This window comes from Sus scrofa, chromosome 1 (assembly GCF_000003025.6).
Source record: "Sus scrofa isolate TJ Tabasco breed Duroc chromosome 1, Sscrofa11.1, whole genome shotgun sequence".
Classification (NCBI taxonomy): Eukaryota; Metazoa; Chordata; class Mammalia; order Artiodactyla; family Suidae; genus Sus; species Sus scrofa.
Window position 1 is genome coordinate 189664990 of NC_010443.5, and position 24347 is coordinate 189689336.

General features: G+C 42.0%; 1 protein-coding gene across 1 annotated transcript; it reads right to left on the reverse strand.

Annotated features, from left to right (window-relative positions):
* SIX4 (SIX homeobox 4) lies at positions 5401–17389 on the reverse strand. Its single transcript, NM_001244614.1, is given in 3 exon segments — positions 5401–9762; positions 13089–13777; positions 16518–17389. Coding segments are annotated over 3 exon segments (2358 nt in total). The 3' UTR covers positions 5401–8965.

A 24347-nucleotide genomic window follows, 5' to 3' on the forward strand; every position in this document is an offset into this window, starting at 1 on the left:
TACAAAATATTGCAGTGTAGTACATGAATATTACTTACAAATAATAACAATAAAATAACGGAAGGCAATTTTAACCTAATTTATTCTTGCTTGAGAAAACACAAATTCTGTTTTAATATAGCTTGACTCATACTGTGAGCTTAGGGTCATACACTATCAATTTGCTACCTGAGAAAAAAATCTGAACTCGTTCTCGGGAAGACAGCTGCATGTGAAGATATGAATATGACTGTATAATGAGACTAGAAGTAAGGGACATTTACTAAGTGAGATTGTATGTATTCTTAGAACTGGCGTGTGTTCATTGGAGATATTTTGGAACATCTACCTGGGATGATTGGGATAGGATCCTTGATCACTTTTAAGATCTCTGATGATTATTCATGCAGGGACAGAATTTAATCCATCTTCATTCCCACTAAGTGCTAATAAAACCCATTTGCTAAGCAATGAGTAATACATTTACACTAAGATATTCAAGGTCATCCATCTGTTAAAGAACACAGTAAGAATGTACTTATTAAATAAATAAACAAGAGCACAAATTTGTCTATATTCCCTAATTTTAACCAAATGTATATTTTGGGTTTCTCTTTGGCACAGCGCCTATGTCACACACAGCTTAAAAAGCAAACAAAACAAAACACAGAACAGTTCTTGTTTCTCTATGGCTAATTTTTATGGTTTCATTATAGCTAATGACTTTTCAACAAAGGACTCCTCTTGAAGGAAATCACCCAGTTCTGGGTAAGATGTGTGTGGGGAAAATACACTTAATTGTTTTCAGAGGACACAACAGCTCAGATTCCACTGCCTGGTCCTTGATACCCAGTAGGGAAGTGGAGCACACATAGAAAGGAAAGAGTGTGGGAGTTCCCCTTGTGGCTTATTGGTAACGGTAACAAACCTGACTAGTATCCACGAGGTTGCGGGTTCCACACCTGGCCCCACTCAGTGAGTTAAGGATCTGGTGTTGACATGAGCTGTGGTGTAAGTCACAGACGAGGCTCAGATCCTGGATCCTGTATTACTGTGGCTATGGTGTAGGCCGGCAGCTGCAACCCCAATTAAACCCCTAGCCTGGGAATTTCCATATTCCGAGGAGTGTGGGTCTAAAAAGAAAAAAGAAAAAGGGGACATTCTTTCTTTCCTCCTCTCATCCATCCTCTCTCCCTATTCCCCAAACACACACAACTGCTATGTTTTGAAATAGGGAACACCTTGTTCAGTTTTATTAATCTGCAACTTATCTTCCATGATTATAGCTTGGTTGTGTGTGTGTGTGTGTGTGTGTGTGTGTGTGTGCCTTTAAAAGGCTTCCTTAAAGTGCAAATTCCCCAGGGATGGAGGGTTGGGATTGTCATACCTTAAACTGTTAACCACCCACACAGGATTATCACTTAAGGCACTTGGGGACATAGGACAATACCTGAGGGAAGGGCAGATCCAAAAGGGAGCAAAGTAGGTACAGGTGAAGAAAGTGGAGAAGTACAAAACCAGACCTGCCTCACTAGCTCTACACCCCTAAATAGTCCTAGGAGGTCACAGGTTGTTGATTCAACATCAATTATTTTATCTTACATTTGTAGCCCTTGGTAGGTCACGGTGTACTTTCACTCTCTAATTGATTTTCTCTTCTTAACCTATATTGCAGGGAGGAGGGAGTGCATTTTATTAACCCCCCCTTTTTTTGTAACCACATGGATCTCAAATATAATGATATACAATACACCCATTTCAACAAGAAAAAAATCCCAGAGAGGTGAGTTGATTTCCCAAATCTAAAGGCTAATTAGAATCCAAATTTCCTGATGCCTAGACACTACATTCCATTTACTATTCCTCATAGACTCTTTAGACATGTGTTCAGTTCAAATAATAGGAATATATCTACAGAGAGAATATTTTTAGAAAGTATATTCATATACAAGCATAAATAGCTTTTCCGCACATTACCACTATTTTGAAATTGCTCTAAATAGGCTTAGTGAGTACATTTTTGCTAATGCTCCCACTTATCTGTCAAACTTTAGCCAGCCTCTGGAGTTTACGTTATGGTACAGCGGAAACAAATCTGACTAGTAACAATGAGAATGTGTGTTCCTTCCCTGGCCTCACTCAATGGGTTAAGGATCCAGCGTTGCTGTGAACTGTGGTGTAAGTCACAGACAGGGCTTGGATCCTGCATTGCTGTGGCTGTGGTGTAGGCCACCAGCTTCAGCTCTGATTAAACCCCTAGCCTGGGAAACTCCATATGCCGTGGGTGCTGTCCTAAAAAGTAAAAAAAAAAAAAAAAAAAAAAAAAAGATAAAAGTTTTGTTAACCTCCTAATTAGAAACCTCCAGCAATTTTAGCAAGCCGCTATCATCTGGAATCCAGCCTCTATTTGGAAGTAAGTGGAAAAATCCTTGGAGCAATAAGGAAAATGATTACCATAAAGACCATCCACTAATGCTAAAATATTCAAAGGATCACTCTCAGGCCCTACCCCAAGATGTATTGATTTATTTTTGTACTTCAAATAGGGATAATACTTTAAATAACCAGTTTAGCCATAAGTTTCCCTAATCCAAGAAAGTGAAATGATTTAAAGGGATCAGTGACTGCTGGAGTCACTATTTATTTGACAATCTTTAAGTGCCTACTATGCTTTGCTACCCTAAATGCCAGAGAAACAAAGATGAAAGTGTTGAGAGGCAAACACATAATTACAGTGATGTGATAAGTAACAGTATGAAAGGTATACATTCCTGTCTGATCACAGGATGAGCCATGCACTGTTCTGTTTTTGAGGGTGAGGCAGAGCTTTCTGGAATATGTGATATCTGGCAAGTCTTGGAGCTTGAGTAGGTAAGAAAGATCCTCATCTCATTGGGGAACAGATCCATGTAGCTACACAGAGAGGTAGGGCCTGGGTCTTGGAGGATTTGTAGTTTAAGGAATTTAAGTGGTATTTCATAAACAAAGGGGAGCCATTGAAGGTTCTTAATTGAAATGTGAGGCTGGGCTAAGTCTTGAATTCTGAAAGCTCTGTCTGAATACATTTTTTAAAATTATTTTATTATTTTTATTTTTGGCCATGTGAGAGGTATGTGGAAGTTCCTGGGCCAGGGATCAAATCCGAGCCACAGAGGCAACACGAGCCACAGCACTGACAATGCCAGTTCCTTAACCCACTGCACCACAAGGAAACTCCAATCTGAAAATATAGTTGTAATGTAGCTTAGAATGAGGACCAGGCCCTGGGTACCAAGTAGGAAGAGGTCTCAATAATTCAGTCAAGAAATAGTTAAGTGCCTACGCCATAGCAGTAACCCTAGAAATGGAGGGGAAGGAACTGATTCAAGAGACAGTAAGAGAGCAGACATGGATAGATGCAGTGATCTGATGCAGGAGGTAGAAAGAAAAAAACCCAGAAGACTCCAGAGTGAATCTCAGATTTTATATTTGGCCAATGGATGAATTAGGAACACAGAGTGGGGAACAGGGTTATGGGGAAGTTAATAGTTTGCATTTTCATATATAGAGTCATAGGTGACTAGACTAGGAGATTCTGAAAATATCCATTAGGGAACTGGATCTACCAGACTGAAGTTCAGGGCACAGGGTCAGGCTGGGACAATCATAGCAGGAAGCTGGCAGCTTTGGCTAAAAGCAAGAAGCAGCATAGACAGGTTTAGAAAGTACAAAATTCTGGAGACCTTTGCAGACAAGCTGCCATACACACTTCAAGAGCTCCTCACATATTACCTGTCCAACAGCTTAGGACAATATGACATACTTTCCTAATCCCTGCCCTCCCTCTTGCCTTGTACAATGTTCTCCAAAGAGTAGGCTGGTGATATTTTTAAGTGGAAATCTCATTATATCATTCCTTGCTTCTCAGAATCAAACTACTTGGCACAGACCAATAAAGCTCTACCTGTGATCTGGTTCACATCTCCTGTCACATGACTCCTGAGTGAATAACATTGTTATCCAGCCACTGAGCTCCTCTCTCAAGGCCTTTGTACTTGCTACTTCTCATGTCTGGAATGCTCTATTCTAGGTCTTGCAGGCTGGCTCCCTCTTACAGTTCAAATCTCTCTTCTGAAATGTTACTTCCTCACACATCTTCCTTGACTAGTCTAATGTATGTCCCCACCTCTACCCATGCCCCATTCTCGGTCCCATCACCCTGTCATTGACTTTGTAGCATTGACCATTATCAGAATGTATTTTATTGACTATCTACTCTATTGGAAATTGTGATGAACAAAGGTAAATTTCCACACATTGTTTTTAAGGGAAATTAGAAAAGTGGGATAGAATTGTATTGCTGAAGGTCTTGCATTCCCATTGAGAGGTTTTAATTTGCTAGTTTCCAAGGAGCTACTAAAATGTTTTAAGTAGATCAGTGACCTTGGCAAATGTTTTAAAATGTTTGTCTGGTTATTATGAATATAATCCCACCTACGGATATACTATTCACTTCAACTGGTTTAACTACATAGAAAATTGCTAAATAAATGAACTTAATGACAATATAAAAAAGTCTAGACATAATAACATGAAATTAATTTGATGACTTTAACTAGTTTTGTAATAGAATTATATAGTTGATCCAAGTCTACTTTTTTACCTAGTCTCCTTTTCATTTTAGTGTGGGAAGCACACAAAATAAAATATCATGTACTTTTAAAATGAGGAGCAAACTGTACCAAGGCTGAGTCTTCTTCACACTCAGTAATGCAGTTATCTTCATAGCTTTATGCCAGATGACTAGTGGACCCAACTGGGGTGTAGCCAGGCTTTAGCTAATGTAAGTGCTTTGTTTATTTTTTGTCTCTTTAGGGCAACATCTGTGGCATATGGAAGTTCCCAGGCTAGGGATCGAATCAGAGTTGCAGCCACTGGCTTACACCACAGCCATAGTGATGCCAGATCCAAGATGTGTCAGTGGCCTACATCACAGCTCATGGCAATGCCAGATCCTTAACCCACTGAGCAAGGCCAGAGATCGAACCCGAGTCCTCATAGATTCATTACAACAGGAAATCCATGGAAGTGCTTTAAAGATGGTTTATATTGAGATCTTTCAAAGGTTGGAGATGGATCTTGGAACTTTCAGTTTAACTCCATTAAACTTTATATAGAGTATAAGGCTCAGATGTGGTGACATCCAAATGAATAAGACACATTACTTTCCTTCATTGAGGATGAAATCTAATAATTTGTCTCTGAGTATGCAGTACAACTGAGTTATGTAATTTTGTACAAAGACCAACAGAGATTATTTTCCCCAAATGACTGCTCTTATCCTTCTATTTGTCAGTCTACGAAATGTTTGTAGATTTTTGTTTTCCTTTTCCTTACTCTTCTCTGCTTTCCCAGAGAAAAATAACTTTTCCGACATACAGTATGTATAAATATAAAGTTTATTTAGCATAGTGTTTAGAAAAATAAGTTCACATCATTTCAGAAAACAAATAAAACACTTAAATGTCCAGGCATAAACCCCTATTACAGTACAACATACATACTTTAGATCTCTTTGGTTGGGTAATTTAAGCACAGAAATGTTCTGGGACATGCTCCGTGTGCCATCACCTAACAGTGCAGTAAAGACTCTGTTACCCCACCCCATGATATACATTCTGTATAGTTTTTCTCTTTGTGTAAGGCACAGTAAAACCATACTGAGTATATAACTGGTTGTCTCTAAACATACAGTACATGCAACAAAAGAGTAAAAATGTTTTGAGAACCCTGAAAGCCAAGTCACATGCTATATAATTTTGCTTAATAAAATGTATGGTGGTAGTAAGAAATTAACATGAAATGTATCAGTTAGATACAAAATAACCATTAGGCTCTATCTAAGTTCTAGGAAGACTTTGAAACATCTTTCGTAAAACGTAATTCTTTTCCCTACAGTTTTTCTGAATTATTTATATTTTTATGATGAGATGATCTGTCAAAAACATTTTAAAGAGCGAAGAACTTCTGGTTATGTACTAATGCACAATTGTCTAACATGTAGTAGGGCAGGCTGCAACATCTGCCCAATAATCCAGCTTTTAACATGCAAGACACAAGGGCATATAGAGGGAGATTTAAGGTCAGTGTGCAATTCACCTATGAATTTTATCTATGGCTATAACATCTACCTGCCTTTCATAACACAAGAAAGGCACTGAAACCTGTGTACAATTCAGTCTTTACATTACTATGAATACACGTGAGCTATAAAGCAGTACAACACAGATTTTCTTGCTTGTTTAAGGAACAAATGCACCTTCTCCTTAAATAGACGGTCCTTTCCTGGGTGTAACTAAGCGCTAAATGCCAAATTCTGGCTGATAGAGTGCATAGGTAGGCTCAAACCAACAATTCCACAGCCAGCAGCAGGGGTTGGGGTTTGTAGGGAGAGTTATTAACCCCTATTCTGATTCCTCCTTGGGGGTCATTAGAGGATCATTTGCAGCATCTTCAAGCATTGGTTTATGTAAGAGAGAAATTCTGCTACATGAACTCCAAGGGTTCTGAGTCTGGCCCTTGGTACTTCCAGGAAAACAAACAAACAAGAAAAGGCAATTCTGTGCAAGGAGATCATGGGGTTTATTTTATTTCATTCACATATATGTGGGCTACATACCAACTGGCCCTATTTCACTGAAAGAATAGAAAAGAACAATAAGTTCTTTATAATGTGCATTGACTCTTACCTGGTATATTGTGTAGCTACCTGGAGTAATTGTAGGGGTATAATTACATCATACTGGAGTATGAATAGTTTCCTAGGTAAGTCTTAAGTTTTGTGCTATCTTTTTTTTTCTTAAGGAAGAAAAGAGGAAGAACCATGAATAAGAGAAGCTTATATTTTGGAAGACATATAAAACTTTTCCTGTTATATATAGCATATATAACTTTCCAAACATTCCCATCTTTCTTATTGGATGGGTAGTATTTTGAAATAATTAGCAAACTCTTGATATCTGCAGCAATCAGTGGATAATATTATTTTCATGTCAATTACACTATAGAACCATGTAAATAACCTCAGTAACATCATCAGCACACACCCAAAGAAACACACAAGCTGTATAAGGAGTGATGGAGTGTAAGAGAACTCTAAAAACCTGATGTTTTAAAACAAAACCAAACAAAAACCACGTAGTTTCAGCAGTTCAGGAACATTCACCAGTTCCATTAAAAAAAAGGGGGGGGATCTAAGTTCATATCAAAATTATGGGAGAGGAATTCTTCATAGGACTCTTCATCTATGCCTGCAAGTTCCATTTGTAATGACAACAAAAGTTACCTCTATAGCCCTTGTTCAACATGCTGGGCTGATGGGCATGTAAAGACCTAGAGTGGACCCTTTGTTCCCATCTTAAAGAAAGCAAGATGTTGTGACATCTGCATGTTCAACTTTCATTCATCTCTGAAGGGACCATTTTCTCACTTTTCCTGCTTTTCAGAGACCAGAGACTTTACTACACAAATGTATTTGCATTATTACATCTATGGTCAGAGTCCTGATAAAAACTGTAACCACAGCTCACAACATTATCAAATAAGCTTCTTACAGAAACCCCAAAAGATTTACTTTTAAAGAAGACATGATAATATAGTGCAAACAGTCATATGTCATAATGTAATAACTGATTCAAAATATTTAAAAATAATTTCAAGAGGACAGAATTCTGCTGGATAGAATGTACTTTTCTTTCTTTGCTTTAAAATGGTTGTCTTCATAGCCTCTAGAATTGGTTTTACATGGTAGTCTAAAACTGTTACTTTCATTGTAATGAAAAGTATTAACAATAATTGTTCAACCATTTGCATCATAAACATTAACTACAGTAATATAAGTGAAACTTAAGTTATTCAGATTTAAAGCAATTCTGTGGTGAAATTAACCCTGTTGGATAGTAGAAAAGAGTCATCAGTGCTTCTGCTGACACTTCTGTACCTTAGTAAGAATAATAAAAAGGCCACAAGGTAAAAAGGCACATAGAATTCTATAGAAGATATATTTAAACGAATCAGAGTTGCTAAATAAAGAACAAGTATGTGAAAAAAAAAGTACCAAAATTCCAATATTGGGAGTTAGATTTCCTGTTTCAGTGTTATTAATATTGACCTTAATAGACTCCTGATAAAAATCATTACTTTTAAAATTCTACAAAAAGTAAAACTTTGTTGGAAACAACTGTTCACTTCCTGTTCAAACAATAAAAATAAATTAAACAGTACGAAAACATTTTTCTTTTCAGTTCATAGTGTCTGAAGTATAAGAGAAACATATACAGCATAAATAAAATTCACTGTAATTACTCAAATCCTTGCTTATAAGACTAAAATATTTACACTCATACTGAAGTTTCAGAGTTTTTAGTGGAGTTCCGAATTTGCTCAGCCACACTGAACCACCAACAATCACATTTGGAAATGTAGAGACGAACCAGGACTTTTACAAAAAAAGCTGAAAAACAGAAATGTATATATTCAAAAACATACCCTTAAAATAGTGTGGAGTACCATTTATACTTCTTAGCCTTACCAATGCCCATGGAGTAAAAGTAAACAAAAAGAATTACATTGTTTCTAATGCTCTGTAGCGATATTTAATCTTCTACCTTAAGTGTATGCATTTTTAATTTAAAAAACTATTTGTCAAGTTCCATTTGACCTTAGAATTATATTAGGTCAACCAAATGATACACTTTTACTTCTTGATGTATTTTATCTTGCTCCTCTGTCTCCATCTATTTAAAAGAGAACATATGTGGAAAGGGCTGCAGTAATGCAGTTCTACTGCTGCATATTTAACTGTGATCTTCATGCAGATCAATCCAAAGGGTCTCGAATGCATTTACTTGCAAAACTAGTGTTTCCCTTTAAATGGGAAAATGCTTGTCCTTAGGTCTTCATGAAAATATTTGCCTGCTGATGGGGAGGGGCGAGAAAGAAATTAGGTTCACAAGTCTTGCATATCTTCATCCAATTGGACAGTCTGGAGCTTGGCAAGCTCTTTTTTGTCTGTTTCCAGGTCTTCACAGACAGTCTCAACCATGCCCTCTAGGACATACTTGGATTTGGAGTCCAGCATCATTAAGTTGCTTGTTGCTTTGCTCTCAGAATTTGTTAAGAAATTCTCTTTTATGCTAGCTACTGATTGCATAACCAAATGATGTTCTCTGCCAAAATCCTGGTGTACTGTAGGGGAGGGGTGACCCACCTGGTCTTCAGCTGTGGGAACTATTTCCCCAAGGGCAGCCTGGGTCATGGGGACTGATAATAGATCTTGACCAGTAATAAGGGAGCAGTTCTGAAGAGTTGCATAGTTGGTGTTGCTGACAGATGTCACAGTAGATTTGCTCGCCACAGGTGCAGACATTGGCTGGCCATCAGCAATGTCAGGGTTTAGCTCTGTTGGATTTAGTAGGGTGGGGGGAGTCAGGGAAAAATTGTGAGTTGGGGACACATTAACTAATGAGGAAGACAGTGGGTGAAGGCCACTCCCCGAGATGCTTTCAGAAGACAGGTTTGCATTCACTTGTGCATTCTGACTGACAGGCATCAACTGAGAAAAGACCAGGCTCCTCTCCAAGCCCTCCTGTTTAACAGATCCTATAGTCTGGCCTGAATTAGGAACAGTATATACCACTGCACTGGGAGCAATCGAGCTCAAGAAAACCTTTCCTTGCTGGACTGTGGCGGACTCACTTGTAAATGTGCTCCCATCTGAAGTGCTTGAATTTATTGAAATATTACCTAAAAAAATAAAGTGCAGATTATCATTATGGAACTCATAAGGAAAGAAACAAGGTTACTTTTTTAAACACGTGATTTTTCTCAGGTTTAGTAGAATCACCTCAAGCACTTAAAATTACAGATTCCTAGACTCTGCTCCTGAGAATCTGACTCAGAAGTCCCAGAACAGGTGTATTTTTAACTCCCTGAGAAATTCTAGTGGTGAAGTGGGAGCCAGGACTACTGGTTTAGAAATTAAGTATAGAAACAAAAATCTTTTCCAAGTTTTAATTTCAGTCAAGTCTCTGGTTCATTACTACTAAGACTTTAATATTTTTCCATTAGCTGATAGTTATTGCTAGCTCTGCCAATTAGAATTAGAAAACACAAATGCAAAATAAAGTACTTTTGTTCAGGACAAGCTTAGTAACTGACATAAAACATAAATGGCAATGTAAAAAAAAATACCACATAAAATGAGTTGCCCTGGGGCTTAAAGTTAACCATGTAAACCTGTACAGGCAAGTTGCAAACTTTCACCAAACTAACCATAAAGTAATGTCAAATCAACAAAACATTCAATAGGTTTTTTTTTCTTCTTTTGTTTGTGCTAGTTCTGAATTTTCAGTGTTGTAGTGATAGGAAGAAATGACAATAATGAAATGTGCTTTTACTAGTTAACATAAAGAACTAGAGCTAATGCTTCTCTTAAAGGTCTGTATCTTTTGAGGCTCTGACTATAACGTTCTACAGAGAACAGAAACAGAAAAAGAATTGTAACTAGAAGCAGAGAAAATGTTCAAATCAACTAACTCAGACAATGCGGATGAATCAGACCCTCCCCCAACTCCTACCATCAAATAAAACCCCTTTCCTCCTGAGTCTTTACCTAGGCATAGTGAAAGAAATAATGGCAATCACCTTGCCATTAAAGCAAAGGTGGACATGGTAGAGTTTTATGACAAAACAATTCAAATGGGCTGTTTATCTTGATTTTGAGTTAGATATTCAGTAAACTTCATTACTTTGAGAAATCAGCCCAATGTTAAAGGTAATTCAGCTAAAACATTTCCCTCCTTGAAGTATTAGAATAATTGTGATTATAAGGCCATTTCTATTGATAAATAAATGTCACAGGGCTGTTTGTTTTCCAAACATTTTAAGCACACTGAATGCAAAGGAATGTCTTTAAACAACTAAAAAACTGAAAACATTTTATTTGAACTTAAGAAAAACATTTCTATGTATGTTTGAGTTCTTCCCTGACATAAATCTTTGTTCCAGGCCAAACAAATGAAAACGGCTCTAAAATTATTGTTGGCTGCTAAACTGTAGCAAAAGACATCAGAAATAGATGTTTGCTTTTTAATGTGTGTTTGTGAAGTTTTGTTTGCCACTGTGTATGTGAACAATAATGATTCATTATTTTTGATAGGGTCATATATAACAAAATAGATGTGACATTTTCCCAAACTGCTATTGAATATAAATAAAATAATATTTCTGAATAGGCAGATATTTTACATAAATAAAGGGAGAAAGGAGATATGAACTAAAACCTGATATTTAAGTATAGCTGCAATTATAAATTGAACAATAATTTCAAAATCAGTTAAAAAACCCACTTGAGATATTATATAGGTACAAAATATTTTATAATGATGTCTAAAAAACCCCCTTATTTTCTCAGGTTATAAAGTGGGTAAAAATTGTAGATATTCTACTTTCATATATAAATTTCAACTACAGAAATCTGTTTAGAGAAATGATGAATCCCCAAATGCTTTATTGAAAACTGCAACAGACAATCACTATAAGGGAATCTTGCTTCCTGGACCCATATGGTTAAACTTATGTCTTCAACTCACCCAGACTGTCTAAGGATTGACAGACCTGTCATTTGATCTTAGCTATTTTAACCGAGGATGTTGGTCTTATTCATATCAAATGTCCCATTTTAGGAATTAGATATTAGTTTGTAATAATTTTCTATAGTAGTTTCTAATAATTTTTAAAATTATGTGAAAGAAATATTCCTGCTTTTCTCCTCCCTCAATGTACATACCAGGCTTTTTGCTCAAATTTGTTGTCTTTAAAATATTATTTACTATTTGGATTTTCCTAAAGAGAGAATAAGGGTTAGGTCTACAAAAAGTATTATAAAACTAAGCACTTCGGCTTTCTCTGTGGTTTTCCTATGCTTGCCCTGTGTTGGATAGTGACTTAGGTTAATCCTTTCCATAGCCTGGAACAATGAAGAAATAGCATGATGCAGGACTGTTGTGTTTTATTATACTACCATTTTACCTAAAAAGAAACAAATGTACAGAATGGAATTTATTCCACAACAATTTTTCCATTAATGCCTCAAATAAACTGAAGTGGACCATAGTTGTGCGGACAAAAGAGCTGTGCATAAACAGATTTTTTTTTTTTGGGGGGAAACATTTTACAGGAAGCTGATCTTTAACTACTTATTTCGCTTTGGTAAAAATTTGGATTTTCAGATTTGCTTCCAGGAAGGCAAATGTGTATTAACATCTCCTACTTCTGAATTCAAGGGCCTCTGCAATGTCCATTGCCATACTAACTATTCCTGTTTCTATAGAGAAACAATGACACAGAGCCATCCAGATTTGCTTAAAGTCATTGAAGAACTGGCACAGCAGCCTCAGGTTTCCCAAATTTCCAATCAGTGCTTTCTTTAGTAGATGCTTTAGTAAAGTCACAAACACATAAAATAATAGTTACAGTTGCCTCCATAAATAAACCCACACTCTTAGGGGGTGAGTATACATGCAGAGCAATAATCACATACTCCTCTTGTTTTCGTTTAGGTCCATCAGTCTTACTTATAGGAGGAACATGAATCAAACACAAATGATCCAGTCTTTTTAGCTTGCTCTTATAAAACATCTTTTGGTCAAATAAATAATGCTTAGGTGAACTGTACACATTCTTACCAACTGATTGACTCATTTTGTGTTCTTAGCAGTAATAATATTAATTTTTAATCTTAGAATGTCAAGCAATGGGTTGTTTTGTAAGCACCAATTGACTTAGCATATTTCTATAATTATAGAACTGGCAGGACTCTTTGTGAACTGTATTTTTCCATTCCGTTGTTGCGAAAATAAAAGCCCACCCCCATGATGCCCTGGAACCAAGCAAGCTAGATGTTACATGGATGTTGTTAAGGAGAAATAAACCAAAGCTATTCTGTAGCTATGGCAGCCAGTAAGGTACCTGAACAGTAACAGCAATCTATAGCTCTCATCAAATGCGTCATTTACAGCAGCTGGCTAAAACATTCACTGATGCGTTATGGTGCCAAATGAGACTTTTACCTTGTGAAGCTGCCACTGAAACAGGAGGCAGCTGCAGTGGAGAGAATCCAATGCTCCCATTAAGGAACTGGCTGTTTGCTCCGGAATTGGGGATCTGGACGATGCCATACTGGTTAATTTGCACTGGTGTGGTAAAAGTCACTACAGAGCCTCCGTCCTGGGAAGCCACTGTTTGAATACCTTCTCTTTTCACCTCAGTGCTGGGTATCAGCCCTGGAAATGACATAGGAGTACTGGGGCTGTAGGAGGTGGTGGCTGCTGAGTTAGCCGAAGAACTCTGGAGAACTTTGAATTCCTTCACATCCTGGGAGGTAGACCCCAGTATGTCAGTCATGGATATACCATTGCTCACAATGTTTGATGCCATTTTGGGTGGATTCAATGACACTGTCTGTGTATTTCCCACACTTAATCCATTAAGGATAACTCCATTGGGTCCCTGAATGAAAGAATTACCATTAAGGAAGACAGGTGAAGTACTTGCAGGTACCAAACTTCCGTTCAACAAAACTCCAGAAGAGCTTAAAGATATTTTAGCATTTCCAATTTGTTGCATATAGACTGGCTCCATGTGACTGGAAAGGCTGAGGTTGGTAACACCATCGGATGAACCAGAGAGTGGATGAGGAGACAAATCTTCATGACCCTTGCTGGATTCATCTTCGGTGCTAGGATTGCCATCTGACTCACTGTATAGAGCAGGAGATTAAGATGTTCAGAAAGTCAGGGCCACAACATTCTACTTAGTGCCATTTGTTTAGAAAACCAGCCTCTAACCCCACGAAAGGCAGCATTTAAGGAAAGCACAGCAGGAAATCTTTTGTTTTGGCTATGATGCCTTTCAGCAGATTCTGACCAGGGATTCTGGGAAGATGAACTCTCATATCTCAATAATCTTTACTACTAATAAATTCAGGGTAAATCCAGAGGTCTGAAAGATGTAAATTCAGCTAACAGGATTTTCAGGAAAATTGTATGTATCTTTTTTTATAGCATTGAAATTATTTCTTACTGGTAATTATGCTGCTACCTATACCATAGAAAAAACGTATCAGAAGAGGTGGTCAGTTTTTTGGGTTAGGAACTCTTTCCCTTCCCCTCAAACCAATCCAGATTAGTCTGATTTCAGAGATAAATGAAACTGCCAAAGGAGCAGGAGGTGGGAAGTACTCAGTTTTGTTTGCCAGTTAGTTAACAAGAAATCATTTTCTCACCTGCTCCCAAACTTCTACTCCACCAGACTGACAAATGTCTCATTCAACAAAGTGGCTGTCCTTGTTGTAGGAAAAGCACTTTCAACCCAAGAACTGTTATGTGCAGTCGCCTTTGAATCCAAAGGAAGCCATAGGGGCCTATTTAACAAACATCATCCAGTGTCCTGGTGAGGTGGGAGGTAAAGGGTGTGGGTCACTCAGTGGCCTTGTACCTATCAGGCCCCTTCCCCAGCACCCTCAGCCCTGTTCTGTTCCAGACAGGATTGTGTTCCTCAGCTTTCCGATTTGGGGTGAAATACCAAATCCGGGGCGGGGTATTGGTGGGGGTTTCCCATTTGGTCTGAGCTTGGGAGAGAGGGGAAAAAAGGGGGGTGTTGGGCAGAGGCAGTTTGGAGCGCGGCGGGACCTAGCCCAGCAGAGGATCCGACATCCCTGCAGTGTCCGGCAGTCGGTTCGCTTTCATGCAGAGGGGAGGGGATTACCCGGGCTTTGGGCTGCGGGGCCAGGAGCGCAGAAAGCGCTTTGATTTACGAGCTGAGGCTGAGCCGCCGTCGCCGTCTGCAAGGGTGACTCACCGGGGGTGCGGGTGGGAGGTAGATCCGGAGAGGGGCCTCAGCCAGGCAACTGGGCCGGGGGCGGGGCGGTGTGTGCGGGGGGCGGGGGTCGAAGCTGGCAGAGTGTGGCGAGGCAGACCCTGGGAACCCGCCTTGCCGGCGGAGCGGAGGCTGCAGTCTGCGCCCGCTCCCCACGCCCCCTACCCCTTGCCCCGGGGATTCTGTTCGCGACAGGGCCCGCAGTCTCAGGCAGACGCCGGGTCAGGTGGCGTGGAGTTACTAATGCGTCTGCTCTGGGTCTCCCCGCAAGTCTGCGCCGGGGTGTACGCAGGTGGCAGTGCGCGCCTTGCTTTGGTTACCTGGAAGCCCAGCTCGGGCACAGAGCCTCCCTCCCTGCCTTGGGCGAGGAACGCCGGAGCCGTCGCTCCGGCCCCCGCAGGAGCGCATGGCAGGAGCGGCCCGCGCCGGGCTCTGGAATGCGCCAGGTGATCGCCTTCTCCCCGCCCGGCCGGGCTCCCCGGCTCCCAGATTCCTTCCCTTTACAGAACCTTCGAGCTGCTTTTGGATTCTTTCTCTCCTATGCCCGCGGGGCTGGAGACACCATCCCTTTAGGCGACCTTCTCCTTACTTTACTTCGCCCAACAATACACACAGACACAGAGACTAGGTGCCTGACTCAGGAAGACGCACAAAAGAGGTGGGAAGCCCGGTATTTTCTACCGGTTGGGGAAAAAAACACCTGGCAGTCAAAAAGTTCCAAGCCGCCAGGGTGGGCGCTCAAGGAGGTGCAGAGTGGAGAGCGCCCCCACTCCTTTCCCGTTGTCCGCCAATGGCTTGTCTGCGCCCACTCCCCCAACTACACCCGCCAGGAGGGAGCCACCGAGTGTTCGGGGCTGAGGAAGCAGCCCTCCAGCCCCACCACCCCAGCAGCGCTGAAATCCGAGACTAAGGAGTTCAGAATCAGGTTTCAAAACACCGCAGAGCAGAGCCGCACCAACACCCTACAGTTGCCGCGGCCGCGAAGGGAACCACAGCGGGCAGGGTGAATGATTAACTCTGTCATATAAAACCTCGACGTCCCCAGACCCCTTTCCGCGCCGCCAGCCGCCGCCAACTTTCCCCTCCCTCAGAGCGGCCACGGTCATCTTCAGCGCAGGCTCCGGGCAGCTGAACCCCAGGGGTCCCGGAGCGCGTGCGCGCGCCAGGCCGGTGTAACCCAGTGGAGGTGCAGACCCCGGCGGGCGCTGGCAACCTCCGTAGGCCGCCGGCGGCCACGAGAGCTGCCTTTCCGGCGCCTACACAAGCCCCTTCGCCCGGCCAGAACCGGGGACAGAGTGCCAACTTCAAAGCCAGCGGGATGGGGGTGGGAAACCGGGCAGCAGTGACCAGCCGCGGTGGGGGCGGGGATTGAGACCTAGGCGGGCGACGAGAAACTTCTTGGGGGAGGTGGGGGAGGGTAAAGAGTGAGGTTCTCCCGCCCCTCGCTACCGCTGCCCCCCCTCCCCCCGGCCGGGGAGAGAGGTAGGGGGCGGGGAGAGGTGGGCAGCCGGACCAAGCTGGTGGGGAAGGTAAGCGCCATGTTTGCGAGCACTTGGAGGAAAAGAAAGCTGGGAAGGGGGTGGGGGAGAGGAAGGGGGAGGAGGAGGAAAGTTGGCGCTCACCTTTTGGACTGGGTCTCAGAGGGGTTCCGATCGCGCTGCCGGCGGTTCTTGAACCAGTTGCTGACCTGGGTGAGGGAGAGGCCAGTGATCTTGGCCAGGTGCCGCTTCTCGGCGGGCGAAGGGTAGCGATTCTGCTTGTAGAGCTCCTTGAGCGCGTTGCGCGACTTCTCCTTGAAACAATACACCGTCTCCTCGCCGTCCCAAATGGTGCGGGGCAGGGGGAATTTCCTGCGCAACCGGTACTTGTCCACGGCGCCCAGCGGCCGGCCGCGGGCTCGCTCGGCCTCGGTGTAGCGTGCCTTGTACCAGAGCTGCTGCAGCAGCGGGTGGTTGGCCGATTCGAAGCTGTGGCTCTCGAGGATGCTGTAGAGCTCAGGGTAGATGCCCTGGTGGAAGGCCACCAGCGCCCGCGCCTTCAGCAGGCTCTCGTTGCCACGTAGCAGGTCGCTCTGGGGCAGGGACCACAGGAACCGGGCCAGGCGGTCCAGGTTGCCCCCCTGCTGCAGCGCCTCGCACACGCAGGCTACATGGTCTGGCGAGAAGGCCAGTGGGGTCTGCGCAGCAGCGGCGGCGGCGGCCACGGCGTGGTGGTGCCTGCCCAGAAGTTCCGAGTGGAGTTGTACCTGATCGGCCGCTGCTCCAGCCGCCGCCGCCGATACTGCCCCTTGCTCTCCGCTCACCCTGGCGGCGGCGGCCGCGGCGTCCCCCGGCTCCAGGGGAAAGGGGGCTGGAGCCGGGGGGCTCAGCCCCGCCGTCGCGCCCCCCGCCACTTCTCGGGGTGCCTCCTGCCCTTCCGAGGAGCTTTCCATCCCATTCTCCTGCTTGATATCCGCCGCACTTGCAATCTGCCCGGTGGGGGAGGAAGAGGACATTTTTTTTTTGTTGTTTATTTTCCTCCCTCCCTCACTCCCTCGCACTCTTTTCCTCTTTCTTTCCCCCTCTCTCACTCCTCCTTCTTCGTCTCCCTCCCCCCTCCCCCCCTCCGGAAAGCCCACTCCCTCCCTCCCGGTTTCGGCTGGATCTGGCCGATCAGGTTTCCCCCCGGCCACGCAGTCACCATTAAGATAGCTGCTAGAGCAAAGTAGTGTAAAAGGATAGCTGCTTTCTGCCGTTCCCCCAACGTGACTCCTCGGGTTGCTGCATACTATATGGCACTGGCGGCCGGGCCGGCCCGACCGCGCCACCTCATTGGCTATTTCACATTCAGAGGGAGGAGGAGACACCGTTTCTATCCCTGTCGATCACCCGCCTCCCACTCCACCCCTTGCCTTCCCCTCTCCCCCTGACCCCCAGGCACCTATACCTGAAGGGAGGCACCGACATTCTTTTCAGGCCCTGCTCCTGGGCGGGAACATGCCTAATGGGGCCTGGTAACTGGACAACAGACTCTTTCAGAGAGAGTCCCTACGATTCCAGAGGGAATATGAATTGTTGGGCATTAAGGTGCGGATGCTAAACTCTTAACAAAGAGACCACCCTCAGCATCTAGATGATAAAATTTCAGAGAACAATTCAGAAGCTTTCCTGGTATCTCTCTACTGCCCTTCACTCCCCTTTCTGATGTCTTTATTAAGGATTTTGCATTGAAAAGGGTCAAGAATAAAATGGCACTAGGGAATGCTCTAATGGGGAAGCATTTACAGGAAATTAAAATTCCAAAAGCGGGGGGTGGGGGGTGGGACACTGAAAATGGTATAAATAGCCCTCTAAGAAGATGAAAACAAGAAGGCTTCAAAAAAATGTGTTTAAGTCACTTGGAGGGCTGGCTGCCCAACTGAGTTGGTGATGCAACTAAGCATATAGAACTTTTAGCTATAAGTTTATCCTGGGTCAGCAGAGTGGAAGAGGTCTAAGCTTTAGATTATAGTAGCAACAGTATGGAAATTTAAATCTCCCAGATGAACCCTTTCAGTATAAGTGTATTAATTGTTTTTTAGAGATGATATTCCTGGTAGAAACCATCTCTATGTGCAGGTGTCTTGGAGTTCAATGCAGGATCAGCAGCCATTTCTACAGCATAAACAGATGGGAGACTGCCTTCTGGTTTGCCCTGAAGGGTTTGGGGGTGGAGTCTGATGCTTTTTGCAGTTATATCTCTTTGCTTCATGGTTTGCATGAGATCTTACCTCAAAAAAGGATGAACCCATATCTGCTTCTCTGATTAAGATGGTTCAGTTGAGTTTGTGTCTGGTACTCTTTCTCAAAATGCAGCATCTTAATGACATCATTCTAATCTTTAATTCTATGTGGACTTGTATTGTTTCTGCTTCCCAGTTACCCAGAAATGCTTACTTCAATGTATTATAAAGCAGCTGTTTAGGTCACCTGCTATCATGATCACCTTGCTGAAGTTTTCTTTTTTTGTGGACAGGCTGAATTTCATTGCTGATCAATGACCAAGAAATCATTTGGTTTTGAATTTAACTTTTGTGCTACCTTAATGAAGCCAGCACTGACATCTCTGGTAGATTCAAAATTTATAGAAAAGACCACATGTTTCTACTCCATTGGGAATATCCAGTTAAATATCGGACTTCTGGACAATATCTGAAACTCATAACTTTGAATTTTTAAAAATATGCTTTTTATTTTAGAAGAATTTTGACTTAAAATAAAGTCATAAAAAGAGTACAGAGAGTTCCCACTTACTCTTTATTTTTTTTTATTATTTTTAAATTTTTTGTCTTTTTTGCCATTTCTTGGGCTGCTCCCTCGGCATATGGAGATTCCCAGGATAGGGGTCGAATCGGAGCTACAGCTGCCAGCCTACACCACAGCCACAGCAATGCGGGATCCGAGCTGCGTCTTCAACCTATACCACACAGCTCACGGCAGTGCCGATCCTTAACCCACTGAGCAAGGCCAGAGATTGAACCCACAACCTCATGGTTCCTAGTCGGATTCGTTAACCACTGCGCCACCACGGGAACTCCCCACATACTCTTTACCTAGTTTCCCCAATGTTAACACTTTACCTTATAATGATACATTTGTTTAAGCAAATTAACATTGATGCAACATTAAAACTCTAGACTTTATTTGGATTCGCCAGTTTTCCCACTAATACCTGTTTTGGTCCATGATCCAATCCAGGATACCACATTCCATTTAGTTTCTTGAATTTTTAAAGCATATTTTTCAGAGCAAAGTAGACAAGAGGTAATGTGGTTTAGCGGAAAGGATGTGGATTTGGGGATCAGCTATCCAGATATAGGTTTAATCCTAGCTCTGCCATTTATTGGCTACTTGACTATAAAAAGTGGACAGAATTGTTGTGAGGATTAAATGAGATAAGATGTGTCAAAAAGCACCTGACACATAATTAATCTTTGTTAAATGTTTGTTTTCTTCCCCCTAATAGTATAAAATAGGAAACTTTTCAGTTGTACATACCTAGTGACAATTCATTTGGCTATGTTATAGGGCTATGGACTTTCCAACCATAGGAGTCTTCTTCTTCAGGCTTATCGTTAATAAAATCTAGTGCATTGACTAGGAAAACCATGTATTGGGTTTCTGCATGTCTTCCGTATAATTGTCTCCAGAGTACCAAGTTCAACAGATTATATAGAAGTAGCAGTGGCATTTTATGAAATCTGTAGCCTGTGGCTACATTGGTATTCTATAGCTCCAGGAGGAGATTCCTATAGGACCAGAAGTGAAATCCAACACCAGGCTCCAGATTTTTTTAGCTGGCTGAGCCTCAGAGCTCATTCTGGCAGCAATTCAAAGTGGACTGGAAGCCCTTGACTCAAATATAGTCAGCTACATTAGAAGAGAACTCCAGACTTGAGGGGGTGTAGATTTAATCTCAGAGCACTATTTTTGCCAAATGATTTGTAGAAGTGATGAATATTTGCTTCTACTTCCTGTGTCTGTCATACTGTGAGCATTGAGAGTGCTGTGCTGATATGCAGTCTAAAGCTATGTTTTCATTTGAGAAAACAGTTGAGATTGAGATTTTGTGAGAATGAAAATCAAGCTGCTTCTTTCTATATCTTTTCCTTACTGCTTGAAGTTAATGATGAGAGTACATAGAAATCTTTTTGCTATTTCAGTGTATTGAAGATCTGTTTCAGCACAAAATGTTGCACTTGGATTGAATATATTTAATGGTGTTTCCATCAAGAATGGAGATTTCCTTTTTCATGGCTGATTTTGGCTGTCTTGAAGATAGAGGGAAGGCTATATATCTGTGTCGCGGCCAGTTCTTTCTATTTCAGAAAGCTTATGTACTGGTGGTATTAAGGAAGTTAGGTTCTAAAGTAGTCTCCCAGATAGAGAAGATGTTCCATTGTTATTTGGTGATCAACAATTCATGATATGTTTTAGTTTTTTTTGTTGTTATTTTTAATTTTTTTTATTTTTTTTGCTTTTTAGAGCCACACATGTGGCATATGGAAGTTCCTAGGCTAGGGGTTTAATCAGAGCTGTAGTGCTGCTGGCCCACGCCACAGCCACAGCCACAGCCACAACCACAGCCACAGCAAAGGGGGATCTGAGCCGCGTCTGCGACCTACACTATAGCTCACAGCAAGGCCCGATCCTTAACCCACTGAGGAAGGCCAGGGATTGAACCAGCATCCTCCTGGATACTAGTCGGATTCGTTTCCCCTGTGCCACAACAGGAACTCCAGTTTGTGATATGTAATCAACATTTCTGAAGGATTGTTCATTTATCAAACATTTATTGAGTCTTAAGTCACATGGTGTTGCCTTCCCTACTGAAGGACAGAAAGAATATATATATATATATATATATATTTTTTTTTTTTTTTTTGCTTTTTTTAAGGGCTGCATCCACAGCACATGGAGGTTCCCAGGCTAGGGATCTAATTGTAGCTATAGCTGCCGGCCACAGCCACAGCCACAGCAATGCCAGATCCAAGCTGCATCTGTGACCTACACCACAGCTCATGGCAACGCTGGATCCTTAACCCACTGAGCGAGACCAGCGATCAAACCTGCAATGTCATGGTTCCTAGTTGGATTCGTTTCCACTGAGCCACAACAGGAACTCCAGAAAGAGGAATATATTGGGATCTCTGACCCTAAGGAGCTTAAAATCTGGTGGGGGAAGTAACACATATTCATAAGTACATGCAATAGAGGGTATGCAAGTGGTGAGGATAAAGAGACTAATTTTGAGAAGCAGAAGGCAAGAGGGAAAGGATTTTTAACTGGGCCTTTAAGGACAAGAATTTTGACAGTTCAAAGATAGAGTTCATTAGAGGCAGAAGGAACAAAATGAGTAAAACATGGAGCAATGAAAGTGTGTAGTTTATATCTGAATATATTGAGTAATTCACTGTGTTTGGAGTGTTGGTTTTATGTAGGTGTGTGATGGGAGATTAGCTTAAAAGGTATGTTGGGGACAAATTATGAAGGACTTTGAATGAAATGCACATTTTGTTGTGGTGTCGTGGGCACAGTGGTCTGTATATAGTGGCTGTGTTTGTGAGTAATATCATGGTCACATTTGATTGGTCCAGGGATAGGCACTGGTCCCAAACCAAAACAGAATCCTTTTCTAGGATTTTTCAAACTTGCACGACAAAAAGAATTAAGACTGGTAGAGGGAGTTTTGGTTGTAATGCTTGAGAGTTCTCAGTGACCAAGCTATTTGTCTGTGGAGGATGCTGATGAGCAGTAGGTAAGGGGGAGGGTGACCGAGTGAGTCTCCTGGGGGATAGTGGAGCGAAAAGGTCCTGGCAGAGACTATATGCCAGGTTCTAGTCATCTCCCAGGTGTAGCAGCATTCTTGCCTTTTTGTGATGATATTTATTTCCCCAGGAGCCAGATACCCCACTTGAACTAGCCTAGGCAAAAAGGTGACTTTTTTGGATCATGATATCAAAAAAATGGGAAGACTAGAATACAGCTGGTCAGACCTGAAGACCTATTCATTGTCTTTTTTCATTTGCCTCTCCCATCAAGTTAGTTTTAGTCTTTCAAAGTAGCTTTCCCCAGAAGGTTGGAACCATGGCTGCCAGTAGTTCCCAGTTCACATTTTCTAGCTTCCAGAGGTTCTGCTGCTTTTCCCTTACTTCAAATTTGATAAATTCTGCTGAAGACCTTTGACTGGTCCAGTTAAGGGTTGTATATCAACCCCTAGGCCTAAGGGCCAGCAATGTGACTGGCAGACCTATTAGAAGGCATGTTGGGGAGGATCTCTTTTCGGTAAAAAAGGGGAGGGATGCTGTCCATCGTCAAGGGAAAAAAACAATAGAAGTCTTCAACAGATGAGGAAGGTCCAACCTGGGGCCATAGCCTTGGGTACAGAAAAGGAAGGTGTGCATTTGAGAAATATTGCCTCAGGGAGGTAGAGTCCACACTTAGGAATGCTAGAGGATGAGCAGATTTGGGAAAAGAAATGATGGGCTCCATTGGTCCACCTTTCAGAAATAGCTATCTTTAGAAATTTAGGAAAGTTGAAAGTTGGGTGGTTTTTGTTTTGTTTTGTATGGAAGTTCCAGGGCCAGGACTGGGGATTGAACTGGTGCTTCCACAAAGACAAGTTGGATCATTAACCCCCTGCAATACAGTGGAAACTCCAAAAGTTTTTTTTTTTATTTAAATAAAGTCTAAGATTCTATTTGAATCCAATCTTGTGCTGTCAATGCTTTCCTCCTCAAAGCTTTCTGACTATTCTGTGTTAGTGAACTCCACCAGCAGAAATGGTATACTTTTCAGAGTTTCTATTATATACAAGGCATTGTAGTAGGGCCTTTGTATATGGACACATCATGTAATTTATCATTACAGCAACCTTGTGAAGGGTATTATATGGAGGAAGGAAACTGAAGGAAGAAAAATTTGACTCAAAAACAGATTTGTTTTTTAAAAGAAGGACAGGATCTTTCCACATGACTTTTGTAGATACTTATACTACTCTTAGTAACAGCTAACAGTGATTGAGCTTTTACTCTGCACAACTTGTATCCTCAATCCTCTGTGCCAGTTGTGTTATTATTATCCTCATCGTATATTTGGGAAGACTGAGGCCCTTGATCATGCAGTTGTTAAGTGAGAAGCCAGCACTTGAATCCAGCTCTCTTGGTGCCAGGGACCAAATCTATAAAAGCACTACTTTCTATTGCCTCTAGCTGCATGAGAAATGCTTATCTGATTGAATTTCAAATCAGCTGTTGCTAGCATGCTTCTCTGGGAAGAGGATAAAGCTGGTAGCAGTATTTCCTCCCATAATCTTCAGTGCTTTCTTTACCTAAATCTCAATGGGAGAAAGGAAAAGCAATTCACTGCACAAAGTGGTTGAGGTCTCCGGTTCAAAGATATGATTAAAAGCGTCCTGGTGCTAATAAACAATAATGCCAACTTTTTTTTGGGCCATGGCTTCGAAGTTCCTGAGCCAGGGATGGAACCCCTGCTACAGCTGCAACTTGAGTCACAGCAGTGACAATGGCCGGATCCTTAAGCTGCTGCGCCACCAGGAAACTCCAACAATAGTGTTGACTTAATGGATGACTTCTCAATGTAGTATTGCCTAAAAATTTTATATGCTCATTGATTATGCTCACTCTTTCACCAGAAATTTCTTGTTCTGTTAAAATATAAAGATCCTTAAGTTACCTTTATTGTTAGAGAGCTTCACTTTGAGTCTTATCATTGATTTGGATGTAGTCTTTTTAAAAAATAGCCCTGTGGTGCTGTGGCCTCCCTCGGTCTGTTGGTTCCTATAAGTGGTCTCTAGAAATTTGTCAGCTTCTCCCATGGAAATCCCAACTGTATTTCCATACTATGGGTGGCCTGTTGGATTCTCTCTTTTAAAAAAAGGGAGTTGGAATGTTCCTCTTTATGTTTTTATTGAAA